This window comes from Gopherus flavomarginatus, chromosome 11 (genome assembly GCF_025201925.1).
Source record: "Gopherus flavomarginatus isolate rGopFla2 chromosome 11, rGopFla2.mat.asm, whole genome shotgun sequence".
NCBI classification, from domain to species: domain Eukaryota; kingdom Metazoa; phylum Chordata; order Testudines; family Testudinidae; genus Gopherus; species Gopherus flavomarginatus.
Window position 1 is genome coordinate 33,573,717 of NC_066627.1, and position 23,135 is coordinate 33,596,851.

Genomic DNA, 23,135 nt, shown 5'->3' on the forward strand with positions numbered 1-23,135 from the left:
AACTTATTTGTAAAGAAACTGCAGTAGCTCTCAAACCTGCTACCCACTGATCTTGAGGTTTACAAGCAGAGATTGCAATAGTGCTTGGCAGGGCACATGCAGGCCGTTAGCCCTTCTATCACAGGCCTATAGCTAGTGTTCAGTGCACAGCGGGCTTGGGAAAGTATTTGCCCTGTGAAAAAAAGTAGATGAAAATGGATTGGGGGTGTGGAGGAGGGAGGATGTCATTTGGTCACTAAACCCCCCCCCCCCCCAAAGTTTTTGATTTTTGACAAATGTAAAAACACACACAGACCCTTCAGTTTTCAAGTGTGTTTTTTGGTGAAAATTTCAGTTTAGTTAAAGTGCCATTTTATGCCAACAGAATGTTTTGATAGAAAATTTTCATTCAGCTTCAGTGTTATTGCCATACACTATCTAGTTTGTATGATGTATATATAGTCTCTCTGCCCATGGCAACGCTAGCGCAGAAGCAACCAATGAGGAAAACCCCACAAGCTGATGTATACAGGAGCTGATTTTCTCCTACAAACACAGTGTGGCCTAGATTGGGATTCAGAGCTGAGTTATTGCCAGTTCTACTATGGGCTTGCACTGTGACCTTCAGCAAGTCACTTCACTTTTCTCTGCCTCAATTTCCCCATCTATAAAATACACAATACTTACCCTTCCTTTGCAAAGCGCTTTAATATGCACAGATGAACAGTGCTATGAAAGAGCTAATATTATTATATAGGGTGCAGAAACATGCTCTATTACAGTCCGCACTTCTAAACATAGCTGTGAGGAAGAAGCCTCCAAATTTGCTTCAAGCGGAACCATCTATGCAATACTCATTTTCAGCAATGAAAGACACCCTGCCCACCACTCAGATTATTTACTTATCCTTCCCACACAAGTGGGCTGGTTTAAGATAGACCCCTAGCTACGTATTGTTTCTTTAAGTTACTGGGCCCTACTTTGTCTTAAGTATGTTGCAGTTAAAAAGAGAAAGGATCTCCCAAACACCACAAATCCCCTGATTCAATCATAAAAGGCTATTTCTCTAAGACATATAGTGAAAGCAGTACAGGCAGCTCAAATGTCCACAGCACAGACCAAAGAACAGAGGAAGTTTATTTGATCTACAATGAATTCTTTGAGCTTTGCAGAGTTTAATGCATTCTTTTGAAACACTAAGCTCAGAGGCTGTTGTCTGTTTTTCACTTTATTAAAAAACTACACTGTATGGTGCAAAGAAACATTTGATCAAATACACAGCAATGAGAATGGCCAAATTCCCATCCCTGGGTCTGAGGGAGCACTTCATCCACTCATTACTACTGAATTTCCAGCTCATGATTCTCCATGGATTCCTTGTAGTCAAGTGTACATCATTTCTGCCATGTGGGACATTTTCTTGGGAATATATAAGTAATATTCCATGTATCCTGAAAGATCTTCAATTGTCACATCGTCCACGAAGGCTCGAGCTTGCTCAGAACAAGATCGGGGAGAACCTGACGAAGCCACACCAGAGGGCGATTTGTTCTGCAGAGACTGAGAATGGACTTCTAGCACTGCCTTTTCACATTCCGACAGGACACTCCGTAAGCCAGAAAAAGAGTACACTTCCATGTCTTGCCACTGTCTGCACTGGCATTCCTTGTCCTCGCAAGGACACTGCTTGCTATCGCTGAGCACAGATAATGACTGGAAATCTGAAGGCTGGCTAGAATCCAGACTGGTTTCAAAGGACGAAGAAACAGCAGCAGAATTCTCTCTTGAATTCTCCAAAGGCAGTTCAGTTGTGGAAGCTCCCAAAGGTTCATTTCTGGCTCTTCTGCAATCACTGGCATCAAAGCAGGAATCATACTTGTCCCCTGTACACGGTTCTTCTGCAACACAAATGTCTGAGCTGATATTACTCTTTGAAGTGTCTGGCTGACTTTTGTGTTTCAACTGGCTGCGGGCAGAAGATGCTTTCATACTGCAGTAGGTAAACTTGGGAGGATGCAGGACAGGAGACTTGGAACGCCTGCGACGCTGGGTTCTTGATGACCCCCTGGAGGGCTTCCTCACACACCTGTTAGGGAACAAAATATGAACAATTAGGTTACTCAGAACTCAATTCCAGAGCCTAATGCTTTCCAAAACAGGACATCACTTACAACAAGACAGTGTCAAGTATCAGCTCTGAACGATGATTATCTATACAGCTACAGGAAATCCCAGCACTCCACTGGTATCTGAACACCCTCAGCAGACTAACTCACAGAAGAGAATTGACACGAGATATTCGGAATGCACATTCACAATAGCTACAAATGCCAGTATTGGTGATTAAACTCTTGTGTGGCTAAATAAAAGGGGATGGGGAGAGAGAACTGACCGCCCCTACACCCTAGATTATGCTGGAAGCAGAAGAAAGTGGGAGAACAGCATCTAGAGAGGATTGTAAGAAAGATTGTGAGGTAGCTGATACCCCAAAGGAAGGATGCTTTCCTGCTGTAGGATGGTTTTTGTAACTGAACACACCAAGCTGAGGTGGTTTTGAAGTTGCTGTTGAGGGAAGCAGCAACAGACTCAGGAGAAAGGAAATGATGGTGTGTTTTATTTCATTTATATTGAATTACAAAATGATCATCCGGGACACGTAAGGACCTGGGTGGAAGAAAGGAGAGGAAAGGACTGAGATGACAATTGTCACAGATACCAATACTCAGGAGGATGTAATTGATATGACAGAAGAGGAGTTGATATGGAATATTGATATAAATATTGTAGGAGCAGAATAGTATTGATATGTAACCTCGTTATTGACAGAGTATAAAACTTTTACTGGGGTAGTGGAAAGTTTATTGCACACCATAAGGCTTGGCTTCAATAGGGGCTGTAGGAAGAACAAACAGGGAAGCAAAACAATGGCTTCCCAGATAAGAACATCTAGGTACATACTTAAAAGACAATGAGCCATGGTGTTAGGATCAGGGATCCTGTCTCCTCTGTTTTCATCAAGTTGCAAACCTCCCAGATCAAAGGGCTACAAACACTTAGGAAGTATTTTGATTTGTGGGAAGACAGAGAAGGTTGTCTCTGGTTAGCAGCTGTCTAAGGAGACAAGTTGTCACAGACAGGCTCTGTGGAGAAGTCTGAAGGAACTGGTCTTCCCAGATCTAAGAAGTGGTAAGTCTTAATGGGTAGAGCTAGATATACGTACAGTCTGTCCTATTTTTTTTAAGATCTCTTTTCTATGAAACACTTTTGTGCTAAATAACTAATACTTTGCTTTAAGGAGGCTGTTTGGTCACTGCTTACCTCTGTCATTGCCCCAGAGGGAATAGAATTCCAGGGTCTGGAAATATATCAGATCTGCTGAGGTAATCAGTTACCAGGGGACTGATTCTCAGACCAGGCTTTGGGTATGGAAGAATCACATAGTTCAACTCAGAGCCAGGCAGCAGCTAGAGACCTGAGAGCTGAAGGGCGATATTACTCAGAAACATCAGGAGTGATCAGAGGTGCAGTTAGCCCAGTAACTGTGACACACATGGATACCAGTATCTCTTGAAGGGAGACAAACAGCATTTGCTTCAAGGGTTTGTTAAAAGGCTATTAAAAAGAATCAAGATGAACTCTAGGTTAAGGTTCCTATAAACAAAAAAAGGGGAAAAATAACATGGCTCAGCTGCTTAATTAAACAAGCAATCCCTGTCCAAAATGATGTTATGCATGTTTTCATCATTTCTAATTAACAAGAAATAAATATACAGTTCGGTTAACAATGTGTTTTACCCATGCCAAGTCTCTTTGGCACAGACAGGTTGAGGTTTGGTTCCATCCATAGCTGTTCTTATTGGTGCTCTCAGACTTGTTCCCTCATCCACAGATAGAGATGTGGTAGATCTGAGTGAGAGAAAAAATGCTACATTAAGATAGTGCCACAACATATGTCTCAAAGTGTCTCCTTATTGATGTTGTGCCCTACCCCTCTCAGAAGGCTACGTTAATGGTAATGGGATGTAAATCCATGGTCCAATTTCTATTGTCTATTGCTAAACAGAGACTTATGGTTTCACTGAAAACGAGGACAGGATGTCTATAGCAGCAGACCAAGGAGCCAGTGGGAAGGAAAGGAGATGTGGCAACAGAAGCTAAGAGGCTACCTATCCATTATTCCTCTCAGACAGGAATGAAATGCAAAGCAACTCCTGTATAGGACTCTAGGCCCTGTTTTTCAGAACTGCAAGCATACAATTCCATTACCAGAAATGCCTTGTTTGCCTAACTCTCTCAACTGAAGTAAATGCAAATAGCCAGTAAGAAGTCTAATGAGCCATCAGTACACACAACCCCTGTGATTAAACATGTGTTTCCACTCCAGAGGTAATGACATTGCAGTGGTCATTGAAATGACTCCTTTATGTCCCTTACCTACCTGAGGGGAGATTGGAGGCTTAGGTAATGCCTCTAAAGCATTGAACAATGGAAGTACAAAGTGTTTTTCATTTTATTAAAACTTGACAAACTAAGCTACTTTTCTACAAGCTCACTTACCCTCCTGCATCTACTCTTAGCTTTTTGAAAGCTGTCTGCAGACTCTCTTCCTCTCTGTCTTTATCTTCTGAGTCCATTGATGAGCTGTCAGAGTAACACTGATTGGGCCATGGAAGTGTGCACTGAAAAATACAAATTGTGATTTGATGTTGGGAACTGAAGACTTACTGGCCTCTGAATAAAACTCCACACAACTGAAATGAAACACAACATGGTGGCTCGTTCCTCTAGTGTCAGTCCCATTGCCTTCAGAATAAAACCGTTCCATTAATATCATTTGTTCACCATGAACTGGGTACTCAGCATTGTTCACAACACAGAGGAAGAGATAACCTCTGCCCTGAAGAATTATAATCTAAATCTTGCCACTTCCCTACATGCTGTTTTAACACAAGATGTACTTTGGCAGTTGGTACTAGTTTATAAAATGGTAACACTGGCATTTCAAATTCACTTAGGCACTTGTCATTGACAGAAGGGACACTGACCTCAATCAGCCCTACTGAGTAGTTTCTGGTCAGCATGCTGAACCAACACTTGCTGAGGAACCTTTGTGTCAATAAGGTAGAGAGAAGCTACCGAGAAAGATTAAGAGAAGTGAAGTGAAGCCTATAAAAAGTATATGTATTATCTGCTTGAAATCATACAGAGCAGAGTTAATTTCAGTCTACAGCGCTACACCACAGACAGGAGCGTAGGATTTAGAGACTAAACAGTTAATTGAGCTATACTACTTTTGTAACCTGTTACTTTAGATAGGCCACACCTAGCCTAGATAGGGAGATATAAATAACAGGTAGAGCCTTACCAAATTCAGGCTTTACTTAGGTCAATTTCATGGCCACAGGGTCTTAAAATCGCTCAATTTTAGATGTTTACATCAGAAATGTCACACTGTTGTAACTCTGGGGGTCCTGATCCAAAAGGGGAATTGTGGGGAGGTCCCAAACCTGTTGTAGAGGAGTAACAGGATTGCCATTCTCACTTCTGTGCTGCGGAGTTTCCTGCAGCTGGAGGAGGCTCCTGGAGGTGGACGTAGGTCCGATCTCCCCAGCATTGCTGGAAGCACTCCAACCGGGTGCTCCTAGCTGCTAGTCAAGGCTAGTGATGAATTAACACATGGGCCCCAGACAATTTGAAAAATGGGTGCCCCAGACCTGGCAGGAGCCACCAGGGCGGAAGCCCTGAGCCCAGGCAGGAGCTGTGGGGGGCAGCAGCCCCAATCCCCAGCTGGAACCACTGGGGATGGAGGAGAGGGCAGCAGCCCTGAGCCCGGGCAAGAGCCAGAGGAGGGTGAGGGAGCTGAAGCCTAGAGCTCAGGCAGGAGCTGGGAGGCAAAAGCTCCAAGACCCAGCTGGAGCTGTGCGGGGTGGCAGCCCTCATCCCAGGTCCCCAAGCCTGGGCAGGAGCCATGGGGGGCGGGGGACGGAGGCAGACCTGAGCCTGACAGGAGCTGTGGAGGCTGGAACCGCAGGGGGTTGAAGCCCCAAGTCACAGCTGGAGCCTGAGTGCCCCCAGCCCTGGCAAGAGCCACTGGCAGGGGGACAGCAGCCCTGAGCTTGAGCGCCTAAAGCCTGGGCAGGAGCCAAGGGCGGGGAGAAAGGGGAGCAGCCCTGAGCTGGGCTGGAGCTGTCTGGGGGTGGCAGCGCCCAGACCAAGTCTCTGAGCCCAGGCAAGAACCACAGGGGGTCGAAGTCCCGAGCCCTGGCTGGAGCCGTAGGAGGGGGAAGCAGCCCTCAGCCTGGCTACCCCAAGCCTGGCCAGGAGTCACAGGGGGCAGCAGACCCCAGCCTGGGTGCTCCGAGCACTGGCAGGAGTCATGGGATGGGAGGGTGGGGGGTAGCAGCCTGCAGCCCAGCTCTAGGGCTGCTGCAGCGCAGAAGTGAAGTGAAGGGGGTACTCACTTCTGCGCTGCCTGTGGAGATAGAGCTGATCTCCCTCCGATAACATACGTGCAGGGGAAGTACAAGTCTTGTCCCTCCCCAGCCTGGCTTATTTTGGGGAAATCTGATTTCACAGGGACAGGTTATTTCATGGTCCATGACATGTTTTTTTCATGGCTGTGAAATTAGTTGGGCCCTAATAACAGGAACTGAAGTGTTGGGCATAAGCAGCATAATTATATGGACAGGGAGAATGTAGAATATTTACCGTTAAACAGTTAGTAGTGTTGTATATTGCTCTTGCAACTTGATCCCTGACTTGAAGGCAGGTTTCCTCCCTGCCACACCTAGCTTGGACTAGGAGCAGAAGACAATAAAGCCCACATTGGAAGAAAGTACTTCTGTGTACATGTATCCAATCAGTCCTGGGCTATAAAGATTATAGAGAACAAATGAAAGCATTTTGCTTTCTGAATCTTAAGGAGGTGGCTGAGCATAGTGCTTGCTATGGAGAAACTGGCTGATCATAATGCTTGCTATTAAGAATCCACTGCTATCTGTTGTCCTAGGTGGATTTTCTCTTCTGTACACTGCCCCACTGCTACTGGGGAGCTCTCCCATAGGTCTAAGAGCAAATATCAAGGGATCACTTCCTTCCACTACAGCACTTCCTTCCACTACTGGGTCCTCAGACATGAGCTGTGTTCTCCAATATCTATTCTTTCATGCTCTGTGTCAGTGGTTCCCCAACTTTTTACTCAGGTGACTCACTAACTGCATTTGGTCTTTTTTTGCAACCGACTCAGGGGTCATATTTGGGGGGAGAAGGGGCAAAATGGGAGGCCTCCTCACCCTGCTGGGAGGCACCAACCACCCACACCAGCACTCTCTGCCTTGGCCCACAACCCGAATCTTAGCCTAGTGTGGAGGGGAGGCCTGGGGGAAGGAGGTTGGAGAGAAAGCCCACCTTGCACTCACATACCGGTGGCTGCTCCTGTCCCATGGACTTGGCCCAGTTACCCATTCTGGGTGTTGTGATCTGGTGCACTGGATTGCAGTGCCACTAAGGTTTGGCCAAACCACCCCTGAGTAGCAATACAACCCCAAACATCACGTCACAACCCCTGGAGCAAGGAACTGGGCCCACCTATGGGGGACAGTTTTGGGGTGAGTGCAGGGTGGGCTCACTTTCCAACCCTCTGCCTCTGAGTCTCCCCTTTGCACCAGGTTCACAACCCATTTAGAACTTCGTTGGGACCCACCATTTGGGAAACACTACTCTCTATGTGCATCATAGGCTGCAAAGTGAAACTTACAAATTGCTTGAGTACATTTCCCTTTGCAGTCCATAGCGCAAATACAGAACTAGCTAAATGGCAAAAAGACGTGCAGGAAAAAGGAGAGAGAACAAATCAGGGTGGAAGTAGAAAGACAAAGTTAGTCACCTCAGAGCTGAACCAGGACAAAAATGCCTCAGTTGTATTCTCTACTTATAAATTCCTGGCTTAGAGCAAGATGCTGCCACTCTCTTTCTGCCCTGATTCAACAGCATCCCAAAGGCTATTTAAGCCTTTTAAAGGTGTGCAATGTACTTTCAGATCTGGGACTAGACAGGAAGGTAGGTGACAACAATCTGACACTTTCTGTAATGAAAACTCAACTATTTCAATTTCATTTAACAGATACAATAAAACCTTGCATGCCATACAATGCTAACGACCATGCTTTTTGGACAGCTGTGCTGTCCTTCAACATGTCATCCCCAATGTATTCATGGGGAGTGTTCTCAGCATGTGCACCTGTTGTGTTGCTGGGTTTCCACTGTACCTATCTAGGTTTTTCACAGTTTAATCACCATGGTTTCTGAGCACCATTGTATCATGTCATATATATCTGCAAAATAGAAAGGTGTGATAAATTATTCATAGCCAAATAGAAAATGACACAATGTGAAGTGTGATTCTTCTCTGAACGATAACAAAATGTCATTTTCTTACCCTACAGATCTGTGTATATTCAGTCATGCTTAGTTTTCTATCAAAAACACATTTTTATTACTGTTTACTTCAGTTAGCTATGCACAGCTCTGGGAGAGGAAATGAGATCCTATTCTGGGAGCCCCTGCATCAACAAATTGTTAACCACATTCCCCTTGCTTGCTCAATTTCTGTCCTCAGGGCATGTAAAACCATGGAAGACAACTCAAGGCAATGATACTAGACTAATGTCCGTGAAGGCACAATTTAATCTTCATAACCTGCAATCTGATTTGACTCAGTCCTGGATGAGTTTGTGGCACTGGCACATAGGAAACATCCACCCCAACACTCACGTTACAAGTCCAAAAGGCCACACTTGACTGGGAATCATTGAGCCACAAACATCGAACCCCACAATGACTCTTCCCCACAGCCTTCTCTAAAAAGTGTGATTTTATTTCCCACCCACCTACACATATTCGTTTTGTTTCAAATTTGACTCAGGCCTTGCTACATGGAAAAGTGGTACTGCTTTAACAAAGCCAGCATAGCTGAACTAGTACAATCCTCCTCCCTGTGGACACAATTATATCAGTGCAAACTTGCTTAGTGGTATAGCATAGGGCTTGTCTACACTGGCACTTTACAGCACTGAAACTTTCTCGCTCAGGAGTGTGAAAAAACACCCCTGCCGAGCGCTGCAGGTTTCAGCGCTGTAGAGTGCCAGTGTAGACGGTGCACCAGCACTGGGAGCCCCGCCCCCTGTGTAGGTGGTTTTTTTAGAGCACTGAGAGAGCTCTCTTCCAGTGCTGGTGCTGCAACTACACAGCAGCGCTTTAACGTTGCCAGTGAAGATGTGCCCCAAGTCACAAATATGAAGGGGAATAACCTGTATCGGTATAAGGCACCATTATACTGGTATAGCTGTGTCTACACTAGAGCTTGTACCAACATAATTATTGTCATGAAAAACCAGAGCCCTGGCCGAGAGTTACACTGCAAAACCCCTATGTGTAGCTCAGGCCTCACTTGCACAGACCCTTCGACCCTGGCCCGCTGTTGCATGAAAAGCAGCAGCTCCCCGCTCCCCTTGTTCTCTGCATGTGTCTCTCCTTGCGCTGGAGAGGAATGAGCTGCAGGAGCCGCAGAGGGGCCCGGCTCGGGGAAGCGATGCCAGAGCGCGTTGCTGCCAGGCCCACTGCGCTAACCGAAGAGCAGAGCAAGAGGACGGCCGCCGTTTAGCGGTGAGCCTACAGCGCCGAGCACACGGGGCCCAGGGCCCTGGCTCGGCCAATACAAGCAGGCCAGATGAGCTGTGGTCGCTCCCTGCCGCCTGCAGCCGAGGGGGCACCGTTCCCTGCCCCCCTCCCTCCTCCTCACGCGTGCGATGTTTGCCGGCTGGGAGACCCTGAGCGGCGGCAGCTCCCCTCACAGCCAGCGCGGCCCTTTGCTCCGGACGAGACCCCGCCGGGTCACCTCCGGGCCTTCTGGGGTTGCGCGTCCCAGACCCCCGCGCGCGGCCCCGATCCTTCATCCAGGAGAAAGGGCGCGGAGACCGGGGAGGGGGGGAGCGAGACAGGCCCTCCCCGCCCGGCTGCGTCACTCACCAGAAGGCCTCCGACTCGCTCGCCGAGAGGGGATAAAAACAACAGGAACTGACGTAAGCGCACGCGAGGAGCAGGATTGCCGAGACGCATGCGCAGTCGCCTCCCCTGCAGACTTATCGGCGGGGGGCGGGGCCGCACATGCGCTATTTGTGTTTCTGCGCCCAATGTTCCCGGAGGGCGCATGCGTGCAGCCGGCCAGTCACCGTCCGCTTCCCGGTGCTGAGGGTTTTCCCATCCGGGTTATTCGACCCGAACGGTCACTCCCGCCCCGCCCCGGAAGAAGCCGCTGTCTCTCGCGGCGGCGGCGGGCTCCTTTTCTGTGGGGCTGAGCGTGGTAAGTGCGTTGGGCGGGGCACCCACTCGCCTTCGCCCGTCCTCCCCGCTAGGTGCCCCCTTCTCGGGCGGCTGCTCTGCCCCGTTCCCTAGTCCCTCGGGCCGCGTCCGTGCGGCGGGACAGCACAGTCCCCAGCCAGCCGGGAGCCGCCCTAGCTCCCTTCGTCCCCGCCCTGACCGAGCGGTGCCCCCCGGCTGGCCCCAGCTCTCGGCTTCCTCCGGGGGATTGTGGGTGCGAGTCACCCCGCCCGGCCGGGCAGCCCGGTCCCCGCTGCTGGGGGCGACACATCGCTCCGGGCTGGGAGCGCAGGGCGGGACCGGAGCCGGGGGTGTGGCTGGGACTCAGTCACCGAACGCCCGGCGGGTGCTGCCGGCCAAAGGCGGAGAACGAGTCGGGTTTAAGAAGCGCTGAATTATAAATTCCCGCTGGGCCCTCATGGCAGCTCCTGGCTCTAGAGGTAACGCTGATGTTCATAAGTGTCTGAGCCTCCTTCAGGCCGGGCTAGGCTCTGTACCTCAGGGGATGGACGAACTGATGTCTCGTTTCCCAGTGTATTCACTTACAAACTCCTTACCTTTTCGTGTCCAGTGTCCTCACGCGGCTCTTCAGAGGCTGGTAGCCAAATGAAATAGAACAGTGGTTTTCAACCCTTGGTCTGTGGGCCCCGGGGGTCCACAGACTATGCCTAAGCTTTCCAAAGGGGTCTACAGCTCCATTTGAAATTTTTTAGAGATCTGCTCAGACAAACATCACAGTGACCAGTATTGTATTCAACCACTGTCTCTGGTGTTTACTTGCTGCCTGACTCAGTTCATCGCATGTGCGTCAAACACATTATGACACATCCAGAAAGATGGATGTGTCATCATGGCACCCAACTAGCAGCTAAGGAATATGTTTGAATGAAGTCATTGCAGAGCAAGCAGCAGACACATCAGCTGGAAGATCTGAGGGGGGGGCAGGTAAAAATGAGATTCGCAGGTAACAGAATTTACCCTTCATATTTACTGGTTTCATTTTGTCTTTTGAGAATCTGTGTGACTATTTAGTTGCAGCCCTCTTTCATCTAAATTTATTCTCTCTTCTAGCATATCAAAGAGTTATAATTACTTTAGCAAATGTATTATTCAAATACCAATATAAGTAGTATTGTACTGGTAGCTTGATTTAATAGCCCTTATTAATTAGCCTTCATAATGGTAGTTTATATCTGTTGCTCTTAGGCATCTCTCTCTCTAGTGACTTGAGAACTCAGCTCTGTAGTGAGCAATATTCCATTTATATCTGTCATATCAAAGAGCAGCTTCATAAGGAGTTGGGAGACAATGTTTGTGCCCATGTGAGTATATGGAGTTCTTACAAATTAAAAGAATCATTTTAACCATACTTACTGGTCTATTACTCCTTTTACCAATCAGGAAAACTTCAGTTTAAACACCAGGTGTTAAACGCTTGTTTTAAACTGATGAAAGCACTGGAACAATTATTAATTTGGTTTTGGGCAACTGACTGACTACCAGAAAAATATTAACATATTGGAAGGAGCTGGAGAAAGGCAACAGAGATTGTTAAAATGATTGAGAGACTGTAAGGATTGATTTTCAGCTAGGCCAACTGACAGCCAGTTGCACGAGAAGTAAGGGACACAAGTCTAGAAATAGTTTTTGGGCCTTAAACATCCAAGAGGAGATAATTAGTATGAAATGCTTGGATATAGCAAGGGTCAAAAAACTGAAATTAAGAAAGAGTAAATTTGACCTGAAAACCTGATAGAACTTTTTGAGGCTGGGATCAGTTACATCAACCTATCTGTGTTGCACAGGGCTGTGAAAAGTTTTCCGCCCTGAGCACTGTCGTTAGGTTGACCTTAACCCCCAGTGTAGATGCAGCTTGCTCAATGGAAAAATTATATCGTCAACCTAACTGCCCTCTCTGAGGAATGTATTAACTACATAAACGGAAAACTCTCTTCTGTTGGGTGTAGGAAGCACTACATTATAGTGCTGCACTGGCACAGCTGTAGCCCCATAACTGTGCTACTGTAATGTAGACATACCCCTGGTTTGTGGATTAGTCATCAAAGGAAATAGTGGAAACCAAATCAATTTACTTTTATAAAACAGGACAAAACCCCAAAGACTGTACTGTAGGGCAGCGGTTCTCAAACTGTACCAGCAGTGGCCCACAGAAAGTTGATTGGTGTGGTGTTGCTCGCCCTCCTTGTTTGCTCTACTGCTTCTGGAGTGGAGTTTTGGTTACAGTAGAACTAAGTATAGGAATCTATAGAAAACTCAGCAAAGAGTCCTGTGGCACCTTATAGACTAACAGACATATTGGAGCATGAGCTTTCGTGGGTGAATACCCACTTCGTCGGATAGAAAACTCCTTCACTGAATAGATCTATCCCATCCCTTGCCCGCACTTGGCTCAGAATTGACACCAAATTATTTTACTGTAAAGGTTTTTATTTGCCTGCGCTTTTACACATGATGATGGCTCTATCATTCTTGTGTATGTTCCTGCTCCTCTTTCTGAATCATCTCACGGAAGTGTCTTAGTACAGTGATCAGGGCTATGTGTATGCTACAATTTACTGTTCAGAATTTATTTCTTGAGTTATGATGATGATAGGTCATTATAGTAAAGTTTTGAACACAGTGCTGGTTGCCTCCATTTTATTTTCAAACACTCACTTTCTGCTTTCACCACCATAGGGTAACTGTCAGCACCCACAGTGCCAAGGATGAAAACAGAAGCTAAGGATGGAGAAGAGGAAAGTCTTCAGACAGCTTTCAAAAAGCTGAGAGTTGATGCAGCAGGGTAAGCAAGCATATAATGAGGTAATGAGAACGTATATGACTGGTGAATTACTAGGGAACCACTCTACAAATCTGAAGCGTTTGAGGTAGATACCAAATGATTAGATAGTGGAAGACTTAATTGTAGCACAAAAAATTGAAGTCTTTTGGGTTTTTTTAAGTTTGTAATCAGAGGGCTGTTTAGCTGTGGGGATTAGTAAATGGGATACAGATCACTTCCCATCTAAGTTGCTGGTTCAAGTCCAGCGTGGGCAAGCAGTGGCCAAAAATGGCTACTATTTATTTGATAGCTGTCAGTTGGCTGCCCATATTAAATGAATTTGGGCTGAGCCCTGCTTATCGGAGGACACATACACATTATTAGAACGCTGCTAATGTAACTAATATTTATTGGCAATACAGGCAGCAAGGCCAACCATTGAATTAAACCATGGAGATGGACTCTCTTCTTACCTGCCTCGAGTTCGGTGGTCTTTCCATATAAGTATTGAAGATACTGGTGAGGTGATGTAGGAATCCAGCATTGCCACCACTGGACTCTTGTGTCCAGGAATGACTATTTTTATGACAAAAACACTGAAAGGGAGGATATTGTCTATATCTTCTCCTTACTTGAATGATCTGATATGCAGTACTTGACTCTCTGCTCCATGATACTAGAGTACAAAAAATCTGTCCGTCTACTTTTAATTCCCACAATGGCAACCCTTTCCTACTTCATAAAAGAACATTCAATACTATTATCAAGTCTCAACTCTCAAACCTGGTCTACACTGGAATTTCAGCGACTGGTGTAGCTGCACCAGTGCAAATGCCTAATGTAGGTACAGTTTACACCAGAGCAGCAAGATTTGCAGTGATGCAGCCTTCCTTTTTTTGAAAACAATGTAAACAGGGCTGATGTAAATAACTCCTGTATAAGCTATTTGCACCAAAGCAACTGAACAGGTGGTTAAAATCCAAGTATAGACAAGGCCTCAGTTTCAAGATGGCTAGGGTGACACTGGAAGCCTTACAGAGCCCCAGTATATTCAGGGTCTTTCAATACGATTGTCACAGATTTCTAGTGAGCCTGGTCAATCCCCTTCCCTGCACATGCCCCTCTCTCCAATATGCTTCAACTCTTTTTCCAGTGAAGTGAGCTGTAAGAGATGATGTGATCTCTCCCACCTCGACTGGTCTGTGTTCATAGCAGTTACAGTAGAAAGAGGAGCTTCTTTCTGAATGTTAGTATCTTGGTCTTTTCTACATGTCAACTGTCCTGGGCTCAGGACATGGTATAAGGACTGAATTTCACTTCACAGGAAACCTCCACCTCCAGTCTGAACCAATTTAGTGCAAGTGTTGCAAAATAATTCCCTGGTTGGCTGAAATCCAAAGTGTTCAACCCTCAACCTGAAAGAATATGCTGGACTGTTACAACTCCCTGAAAATGGGGGTTTGGGATAGATTTGTGATGTCCTATTTTGACACTTAAGGAGCATCCTAAATAAATGAACACCTTGCACATATCAAGCATATTTAATCCTGTGATTTCTTATTTGATTTTTAACTAGTTAGTTCTATCTCATTTAAAATCTGACTGGCTGGCTCTGTTTAATCAGATTACATTATTCCTAATCTCAAAGATCAAATATTTGCAACTGACTAAAGAGACTGAAAATAATCCTATGAGAAGTGTCACACATCTATATAGTCTCATCTTGCATTCTGGTCCTGACTGTGACACTCACTGTATTCCCCTATCTGATTCACTTTAGCTCTCTGTACCCAAGTCTTTCTGTCTGTATAAATGTTGGTATTACCCTCATTTCAAAGTATTTAGGAGTGAATTATTATAACAATAGTTTACAAACATAATGTCCACAAGGAGTTTTCTTTGCAAGTGCAATACAGTAAAACATACCTAGTATTCTTATTTCCCATGTTTGGGAGAGGACCAAAATACGTAAGGATAGGCCCACTTTGGTAAACTTAAAATATCAAAGTCCTTGTACAAACACTGCTGCTTAGAGCTATATAATACTTGGACTTTCCACCAAAGTGCCTTATGAGTAAAGATGAATGATCCATGGATTGGACATATGGAAACTGGAGGACATAGTAGTGATGAATGACACGGGAATGGGAAGGGTGATTCACTGCTGTTAATAAGTGGAGGTTACTGCATCATAAATTCCTACTAGTCTGAAATGTCATGGCAGCAGCTCAGAGCTGCTTTACATCTGTTAAGTGAGCTAAATAGGTTGGCAATATGTAGTCTTCATCTTAAAGCAGTTTTAGTTCAGTCCTGGTCTTTACATTAAATGAGCCATTTTTTTTCTTATAAAGCCTTACTGCCCCTCCACTGACTACTCTGGATGTGCCCTGTGCTTCTGCTTCACTGTGATTCCCTACTCCCTTTTAAGATGCAGTTCAAAACCCATCTCTTCACTGCCTTCAGCTATTGCACTGTCATTTGTTTTCCCCACTGCTATAATCTTATCTGACCTCATGCTTCACCTTCTCCTCCTTGTCCGTTCCTGCCCATTTTCTGTTCCAGGTTAATTGGTTTCTGTCATGAGAGTTGAATGAGCAACTCAGTATGAAACTGTATGAACAGTCTTTTGAGTTAGTGGGAGAGGAAGGAGTGTGCTTTCCTGACCTGACTTGTCAGGACTTTCCAGAAGGTTGATAGACATGGGCCTAAACTTTCAGAATTTCTGGCCTAATTTGCACTTGCTCTTTGAGTAACTGCATACACAATTGTAGTTGTGTGCAGACTGTGGGCAGCTTTAAAAATGTGGCCTTGGGAGGCCAGTAAATCTTAAAATTCTATTTAAGCCAAGGCTCTTGAGAATGTAATGTACTGTAACCTTTCAGTTCTGTTTGTCAAACCTACAATAGGGAGAAGAGTTTCTTATAGCTAACGTTCTCCCTGTACACAAGGACTAGTGTGGTTCCAATTAAATAGTCTATTTATAGCCAAGGAATGTTTATATTTAGGAAAGACTGGCTTTAAGACTTTTTTTTTTTTTGTGGCTCTAAAAAATTAGGTATTTTCTGGAGTCTGTTTCTCTAAGAAAAATTCCATTTAAGGCTGTTGTGTATAGCTTAGAGTTGCAGTGTGAAGGTCTAACTTAAAAATTAGTAGCTAAACAGCTGCCATTCCAATTATTTGTTAAAAATTGTATCCGTATAATGCTCCTAAGCATTTAATCAAAATTCAGAGAGTCTGTGGACCTCCTTTCCTCACCCCCCCCACCCAGCCCAATTTTCACATAAGTGTAATTAACACCAGCAGTTTTTGTCCTTTCAGCTACGGAATCTTCTTTCTACTCTGTTACTTGGGTTGATTTTCTTCTAACTGTTAAGATTTTGTTCAGTTATATTCATCATTCTTCCCACACCATCAAGTACGTAAGGCAGAAGTCAAACAGCGCCAGTCATCCCTATCCTAGACTTGTTTATCCAGATTTTTTATATTCAGATGTAATAATGCTGCTTCAGCCCCTGTTGTGCTATGGAACATGCCTCTGTGTCTCTTGCCTTAGAAATGCTTATTCAGGGTATTCTTGAAATTGACCTATCTGAGACATCTTCAATCTGTATTACTTGTAGGTGTTTGTGCCCATTCTAGGGCCTTTTCTTTACTTGCTCTCAGTCCATTTTAGTTTGAATATTCTATGCAGACACTTTCACTGAAAGCTGTTCAACTGTGCATTGGTCCTATTTTTCCAGGACCTTGCTCCATATAAGGACACTTTTATAATATTACTTCTAAAGATCTTAAGTTTGGTGTTTTTGCTAATCACATTGGACTTCCATACTTAATTTTTTTTGAAGTACACACACATGGCTTTCCTGTTCTGGACTCTATATCAAGTTACATTGGATATGTTATTTCAGCAACTGTCTCTGCTTTTGCAGAGTATCAAGTGGAAGTCATCCAGCAAGAAGGGGTAATGGAGCAGGCTTACTATATCATATATTCCAAATCATACAGAGTCTTCAAATTCTACTTTTGTGGAGAGATTTTACCTGAGCTTAAACTCACATTTTTGCATTGAGGCCTAAGTATTTTAATAATATGCCAGGAATGGTGCTGAAGTAGACTTGAGTTAGTAAAAACTCACAGACTGCTGTAAGCTTTCTCATGTCTCCTCCTAGTACAGTAGTGTTGTACACTGTTTGAGAGCTGCTGCATTTCACCTTGATAGTTGATTGAGGTTCAACCAATCTGTAAAGTGATTTGAGATTCTTCAGACTGAAAACCTCTCTGTAGAAAACTAATCCATTTGTACACTTAGTGGATTCAGAAAACATGAGTTTTAAGCATTCATTCATTGGTCATGGGAGCAATGCTATGGTTAAATCTAACTTTACTGGTCTTCAGCAGTGAACAGCAAAACACAAGCTTCAGACAGAAACTGGATTATATAAACCCCTGTCCATTCCACTGCTAGTAATTTGCCTTTAAAACTGTTTTCACCTGCCTGAACATGGTTGTAATGCTGTTTGTCCACACTTAACCCATTTTATAACTGTGATATCTGAGCGTTTTTATAGAATGTAGCTATAGAAAAGACTTACTGGCTCATATACATTATTCTCTATTGTATATTTATTGGTGTTTTCTTGCCCCTCGTTAATGAGTAATTGCAGGTATTGTTTTGGCTAACAGCTTGCAACAAGGTATGGTTTGGTAAATAAGGCTGACTGGAATTGTTATTATCTTATTTAATATTTATTAGTTTTAGTGCCAAAAGGTGTGTTAAGAACATAACAGGACAAATGAAGAACCCTGATCCATGCCTGGCAAAGCTTAGACTTGAAAATTAAACATAATGTGATATAACAGATGAGTGTAACAAATAGTAGGGTGAGGAAGGACACAAGTTACTACAATACCATCATATGCTTGCTTAATTGATGTATGTTCACACATTGGTGGTTCATTATGAAAATTCACTGTGAATTTTTAACACTTGAGTTACGATCTAGCATACTGTCTTTCCTGGTTTGGTGCTTCAATTAAGCTTTTAGGAGACCATTTACAAACAGTTTGCTTAAGGCATTTCTGGTTACAGAAGAATGTGGGTTTTGGGAAAGAAAATTCATAGCCTCTCCACAGTATTTTGCAATATATATCTATCTACAGTTAATAGCATTGTATTTCTGTTCCTCTTTCAGGTCCACTGCTTCTCTTCCTGTGGGTGAGGGTACAGTTCCAAGAGCACTGGTTAGAACAGCTACAGATGAAACCAAACCTAAGAATGTGTGCACATCTAAAGAAGCCTGGCATGGGTAAGCAGAGGGCAGCCTGAGACTGGCTGGACTGACTTCTAAATGAACTGGAATTATTTTAATTCTAATTACCCAATTCTATTCCTGGTTTTGGATTCTAAACAGACTTGTTCACAAAAATTTTAGTTTTTAGTTTCCCTTTTAAAACAAACATGCCTGTCCTCCTTTTCCCCTCACTCCCATGCCATTGGTGTTCTGTTTCTAAGGGTATGTCTACATCTACAATTTTGCAGCGCTGGTTGTTACAGCTGTATTAGTACAGCTGTATAGGGCCAGCGCTGCAGAGTGGCCACACTTACAGCAACCAGCGCTGCAAGTGGTGTTAGATGTGGCCACGCTGCAGCGCTGTTGCACACCGCGGGGAAGGAGACCTGCTTGGAGGGGGGGTCGGGGAACGCCAGAGCACACCGCGGGGCTGGATACCTGCTTGGAGGGGGGGTCGGGGAACGCCAGAGCACACCGCGGGGAAGGAGACCTGCTTGGAGGGGGGGTCGGGGAACGCCAGAGCACACCGCGGGGAAGGAGACCTGCTTGGAGGGGGGGTCGGGGAACGCCAGAGCACACCGCGGGGAAGGAGACCTGCTTGGAGGGGGGGGTCGGGGAACGCCAGAGCACACCGCGGGGAAGGAGACCTGTTGGAGGGGGGGGTCGGGGAACGCCAGAGCAAACCGCGGGGAAGGAGACCTGCTTGGAGGGGGGGTCGGGGAACGCCAGAGCACACCGCGGGGAAGGAGACCTGCTTGGAGTGGGGGTCGGGGAACGCCAGAGCACACCGCGGGGGTACCTGCTTATTCCACGGAGGTCAACAAAAACGCTGGTGAGTGTCTACACCATGATGAAACAGGGAGTTGCAGCGCTGGTAATGCCCTGCAGGTGTGTACACATCCTAAGTTGCTGCGCTGTAACCCCCTCACCAGCGCTGCAACTTTGTAGTGTAGACAAGGCCTAAATGTACAAAGTGAAACACCTCTGAACTGTGGCTGAAGTTCTGAATGCTGCAGCCGCACCAGCATTAGGTACAGGAGCAGTGTAAACCTATCCAACAAGCTGCTGTACTTGGAGATGAGTCATTTTAAGTCATAAATCCTTTCTTGCAGGATCATTTGGCATCATAGGGTAGAGGCACATCTGAGGCACCTCTATCTCTGAATCTTTTGCCTTTTGTTTCCTTAATGCTTAGTGCTTTTGCAGCACTTTGCATTTTCAAATTGCTGTTAAACATTCTTGAATCACTACTATTTTCATGTGGCCTCTGTAGTGTTGTTTCATCCCATGTGCTAAGTACCCTCCCTCACCTCTTTCAGAATCCTCCTTAAAACCACCTTTTATTCTTTCTCTTACATTGATCTCTCGGGTGCTAGCTCCACACCTTAGTTTACCAGAACTGGTATCATGTCTGTCTGAGTTAGTTCGTACAATCTTGTACACCTGTTTTATAAAGCTCAGTGGATGCTACTGACACTCATTAAAATGTAATATACATACAGTAGAACCTCTGAGTTATGAACACCAGAGTTATGAACTGATGGGTCAACCACACACCCCATTTGAAACCAGAAGTATACAATCAGGCAGCAGCAGAAACCAAAAAAAAAAAGCAAATACAGTACATGCATCTGAAGTGGGTTTTTTACCCACGAAAGCTTATGGCCAAATAAATCTGTTAGTCTTTAAGGTGCCACCGGACTCCTTGTTTTGCAAATACAGTACAGTAGTGTATTAAACATAAACTACTAAAAAAAAAAGAGAGAATTTTGTTTTTAAAAAAAGCTTTGACAAGGTAAGGAAACTTTGTGTTTGTTTCATTTAAATTAAGATGGTTAAAAGCAGCATTTTTCTTCTGCATAGTAAAGTTTATAAGATGTATTAAGTCAATGTTCAGTTGTAAACTTTTGAAAGAACAACTATAATGTTTTGTTCAGAATTGCGAACATTTCAGAGTTACAAACAACTTCCATTCTTGAGATGTTCGTAACTTGGAGGCTCTACAGCGGAGGAGTTTGCTTTTTAAATAATTTTCCTACTCTGATTCACAGAAAGAAAATAGTACTTGCTCCTGGTTATAGAGTAAACACTCACTTGTGTGTCTTGTACTGCTAGGTCTATGAGGAAACCTTCAAGAGGGGCAGTGAGAACCCAGCGTCGGAGGCGTTCTAAGTCTCCAGTCCTTCATCCTCCTAAGTTTATCCACTGCAGTTCAAAAACGCCTTCTGTGTGCAGCCATCTGGTGCACAAGAGCCAGATAGACACTCCGAACAACAGCACAGGGCTAGGGGTGCCAATCCCAAAGGAATTCTGTGCAAATGAACGAACCAGTCCTGTTCTTGATGATGCTGGCCACAAGGGAGTTGGTGCTGAGCATTCGGGGATTTCTCTTGCAGAGCCAGTGCAAGAGAACAAACAGGAAAACTCTTCTGTTGCTGTTTCTCTGATGTCCAAAGCAAGTCTAAAGACCACAGATCTTTCTGACTTCCAGTCAGTGTCCAAACAAAACAAGAGTAAGCCATGTGCATGCATGGACAAGGCCTGTCAGTGTAAGCAGTGGCAAGACATGGAAGTGTACAAATTCTCCGGCTTGCAGAACACCATCCCATTGTCACCGGAAAGAACAGTTGCTGAGGACCACTCCCAGCTTTTGCCATCAAGAACTCCCTCAAGCTCTCCACGATCTTGCTCTGAGCAAGCAAGGGCCTATGTGGATGATGTGACTATTGAAGACCTTTCAGGATACATGGAATATTACCTATATATTCCCAAGAAAATGTCTCACATGGCAGAAATGATGTACACCTGACATCAATGGGCTTTAGAGAAAGGGTTTGATTGAAATCTGCCCTCAGTCACACTCCACATGAGAAGCAATCCGCTCCCTGCTCACCATGCTTGCAATAAAAACACTTCATTGCATCTCAGCTAACTTTTGTTATTTAAACCAGACAAAACACCTTAATTTAGAAACATGTCAGCTCTAACCCTGGAATGGTGGTTGGTTTGGTTAAAGAACGGTCTCTTCCAATAGCTACTTATAGAACAGATAATTTAGGAAATTCTGCATTGATTAAAGGTCTTATTTAAAAATAAAAACAAAAACACCTGCAGTTCTGGGTTATTGTACAGACGGGTCCGTAGAAAGCACTGTATGGGATCAGACCTCTTTATTTGGGAAGCCTCATGCTGCATCTTAGCTCATCTGAGTTCACTTTTTGATGTTTGATTGCAACTAATATGCAGACGGTTATGGATTCAGGGTTAGCTTTGGAAACTTGTCAAGTGGGGCTGTGTAGCACCAAATTATGGGAACACTTTAAAAGTGGGGGTCATGCCCCATATCTTCCTTCAGCTTTACATGCATTGCTCTAATTATTTCCAGGTGCCTGAATTTTTGCTTTTCTGGGGTGGGTGCAATGTTTGTTTTTTATGATTTAAAGAGCAGTTTTGTTTCTAGCAGGATAAACTTTCTCTTCATACTCTGACCTTTTCTTCCCTTTTCTTTTATTCACAGCTCTCCTATTCTCCAAGTTAGTATAGTATCAGGTGCTAGTATTAACATTGCAAGAGGTATTATCACATTAGGCTTCCCAATCAGAGAAATAATTCAGGTAATCAGAGCTTCTACCTTTGTCTGCTGCAGCAGAAATAGATGGTTTTGTATCTTGAATGTAATTGTTCCTCATTTAATAGCCAAAGGAAAAGCAATTGAGGAGGTGAGTTGACTCCTTTGCAGTTTGTTTTAAAAAGTGCATCAAAAGACCAAAAATAGCATTTGCTAACTTCTTCAGTGTGCTTTTGTCTGCACATCCCTTCACCCACTGTAATCCTGATTATTGTTAGACAAAAATACAACAAATTTGTATTTGTATTTCCTCCCGGCAGTGGCTCATTTCTGAGGGCTTGTCTACTCTGGTATGCTAAATAGGTGCTGCTGTGATTGATCCAGCGGCATCGATTTAGCAGGTCTGGTAAAGACACAATAAGTCAATGGCAGAACTCTCTCTCCCATTGATTTCAGTACTTACCTTCCATCTCTTGGAAAGGTTAAGTTGTCGGGTGAGCATCTCCCACCAAAGTAGTGCAGTGTAGACACCACATTAGGTCAATGTAAGCTACGTCACTTGACGGGATTTTTTTTTTTACACACCCCTGAGTGATGTCACTTAATTGATTTAAGTGGCAGTGTAGATCAGCCCCTTGAGACACATTTTTGACACAAGTAACTAACACTTAGTCAGTTGCCAATCCGGGACATCTTGGGCCTTCCTGCTGCATCCATGTGTTCTCCTTTTCCTTCCCTTCTGGCAGTCCATTTGCTAAAACATATAAATATTGGTAGTGTGATCCTTGTCTTGTCATGAGGCAGAGTGCTGATGTACAGTTCTCCACTGCCTGTAGTTTGTATCTCCCTGCACAGAAGAGCAGCTGCAGCTCAAATCTGCATGTGATCACATCAAAGCAGCATCAGCTGTCTCCTGTTCTAGATTTAGCAGTGGAGAGGTGCAAGGGAGTATACCGCCAGGTACTGAAACTACCCCTTGTGGGGAGGGCATGAACCAGTGTTATCACTTGCTGATACTTTTGCAGTTCTGTGCCTTGTGTGATGGAAGAATAATTTAGGAGAAACACTTCCTTGCTAAATTCCAGTGGCACCTCTGATTATTAAGAATGTCATCCCTGCTCCATTATCTGCAGCTTGA

General features: G+C 44.6%; 2 protein-coding genes across 9 annotated transcripts; one reads left to right on the top strand and one right to left on the bottom strand.

Annotated features, from left to right (window-relative positions):
* Positions 1-1,084: 1,084 nt before the first annotated feature.
* Positions 1,085-10,203, bottom strand: LOC127030710 (oxidative stress-responsive serine-rich protein 1-like). 7 transcript variants are annotated; one of them, XM_050917426.1, is made up of 4 exons: positions 10,006-10,203; positions 4,537-4,658; positions 3,775-3,885; positions 1,085-2,065 (listed from the first exon to the last, which is right to left on the bottom strand). In XM_050917426.1, the coding sequence occupies exons 1-4, from the start codon at positions 10,186-10,188 to the stop codon at positions 1,363-1,365; spliced, it is 1,119 nt and encodes a 372-aa protein (XP_050773383.1). In that variant the 5' UTR covers positions 10,189-10,203; the 3' UTR covers positions 1,085-1,362. The 7 variants fall into 7 exon arrangements, with proteins under 7 accessions (XP_050773383.1, XP_050773388.1, XP_050773389.1 ...); XM_050917431.1 differs by lacking the exon at positions 10,006-10,203 and adding an exon at positions 9,875-9,999; XM_050917432.1 differs by lacking the exon at positions 10,006-10,203 and adding an exon at positions 9,779-9,858.
* Positions 10,204-10,205: 2 nt separating this feature from the next.
* On the top strand, positions 10,206-21,351 carry OSER1 (oxidative stress responsive serine rich 1). 2 transcript variants are annotated; one of them, XM_050917458.1, is made up of 4 exons: positions 10,206-10,339; positions 13,054-13,159; positions 18,331-18,444; positions 20,545-21,351. In XM_050917458.1, the coding sequence occupies exons 2-4, from the start codon at positions 13,083-13,085 to the stop codon at positions 21,236-21,238; spliced, it is 885 nt and encodes a 294-aa protein (XP_050773415.1). In that variant the 5' UTR covers positions 10,206-10,339; positions 13,054-13,082; the 3' UTR covers positions 21,239-21,351. The 2 variants fall into 2 exon arrangements, with proteins under 2 accessions (XP_050773415.1, XP_050773416.1); XM_050917459.1 differs by lacking the exon at positions 10,206-10,339 and having other exon boundaries at positions 13,081-13,179.
* The last annotated feature ends 1,784 nt before the right edge of the window (positions 21,352-23,135 follow it).

What these genes read in the sequence shown, in the direction of transcription:
- LOC127030710 (XM_050917426.1), bottom strand. Translation starts at nt 10,188, where the DNA reads ATGCGCCCTCCGGGAACATTGGGCGCAGAAACACAAATAGCGCATGTG. An exon ending in AGCGAGTCGGAGGCCTTCTG is followed by an intron (nt 4,659 to 10,005) that starts GTGAGTGACGCA and finishes TGTATTTTTCAG; the next exon opens with TGCACACTTCCATGGCCCAA. An exon ending in GCCAAAGAGACTTGGCATGG is followed by an intron (nt 2,066 to 3,774) that starts GTAAAACACATT and finishes GTTCCCTAACAG; the next exon opens with GTGTGTGAGGAAGCCCTCCA.
- OSER1 (XM_050917458.1), top strand. Translation starts at nt 13,083, where the DNA reads ATGAAAACAGAAGCTAAGGATGGAGAAGAGGAAAGTCTTCAGACAGCT. An exon ending in CTGAGAGTTGATGCAGCAGG is followed by an intron (nt 13,160 to 18,330) that starts GTAAGCAAGCAT and finishes TTCCTCTTTCAG; the next exon opens with GTCCACTGCTTCTCTTCCTG. An exon ending in TCTAAAGAAGCCTGGCATGG is followed by an intron (nt 18,445 to 20,544) that starts GTAAGCAGAGGG and finishes TTGTACTGCTAG; the next exon opens with GTCTATGAGGAAACCTTCAA.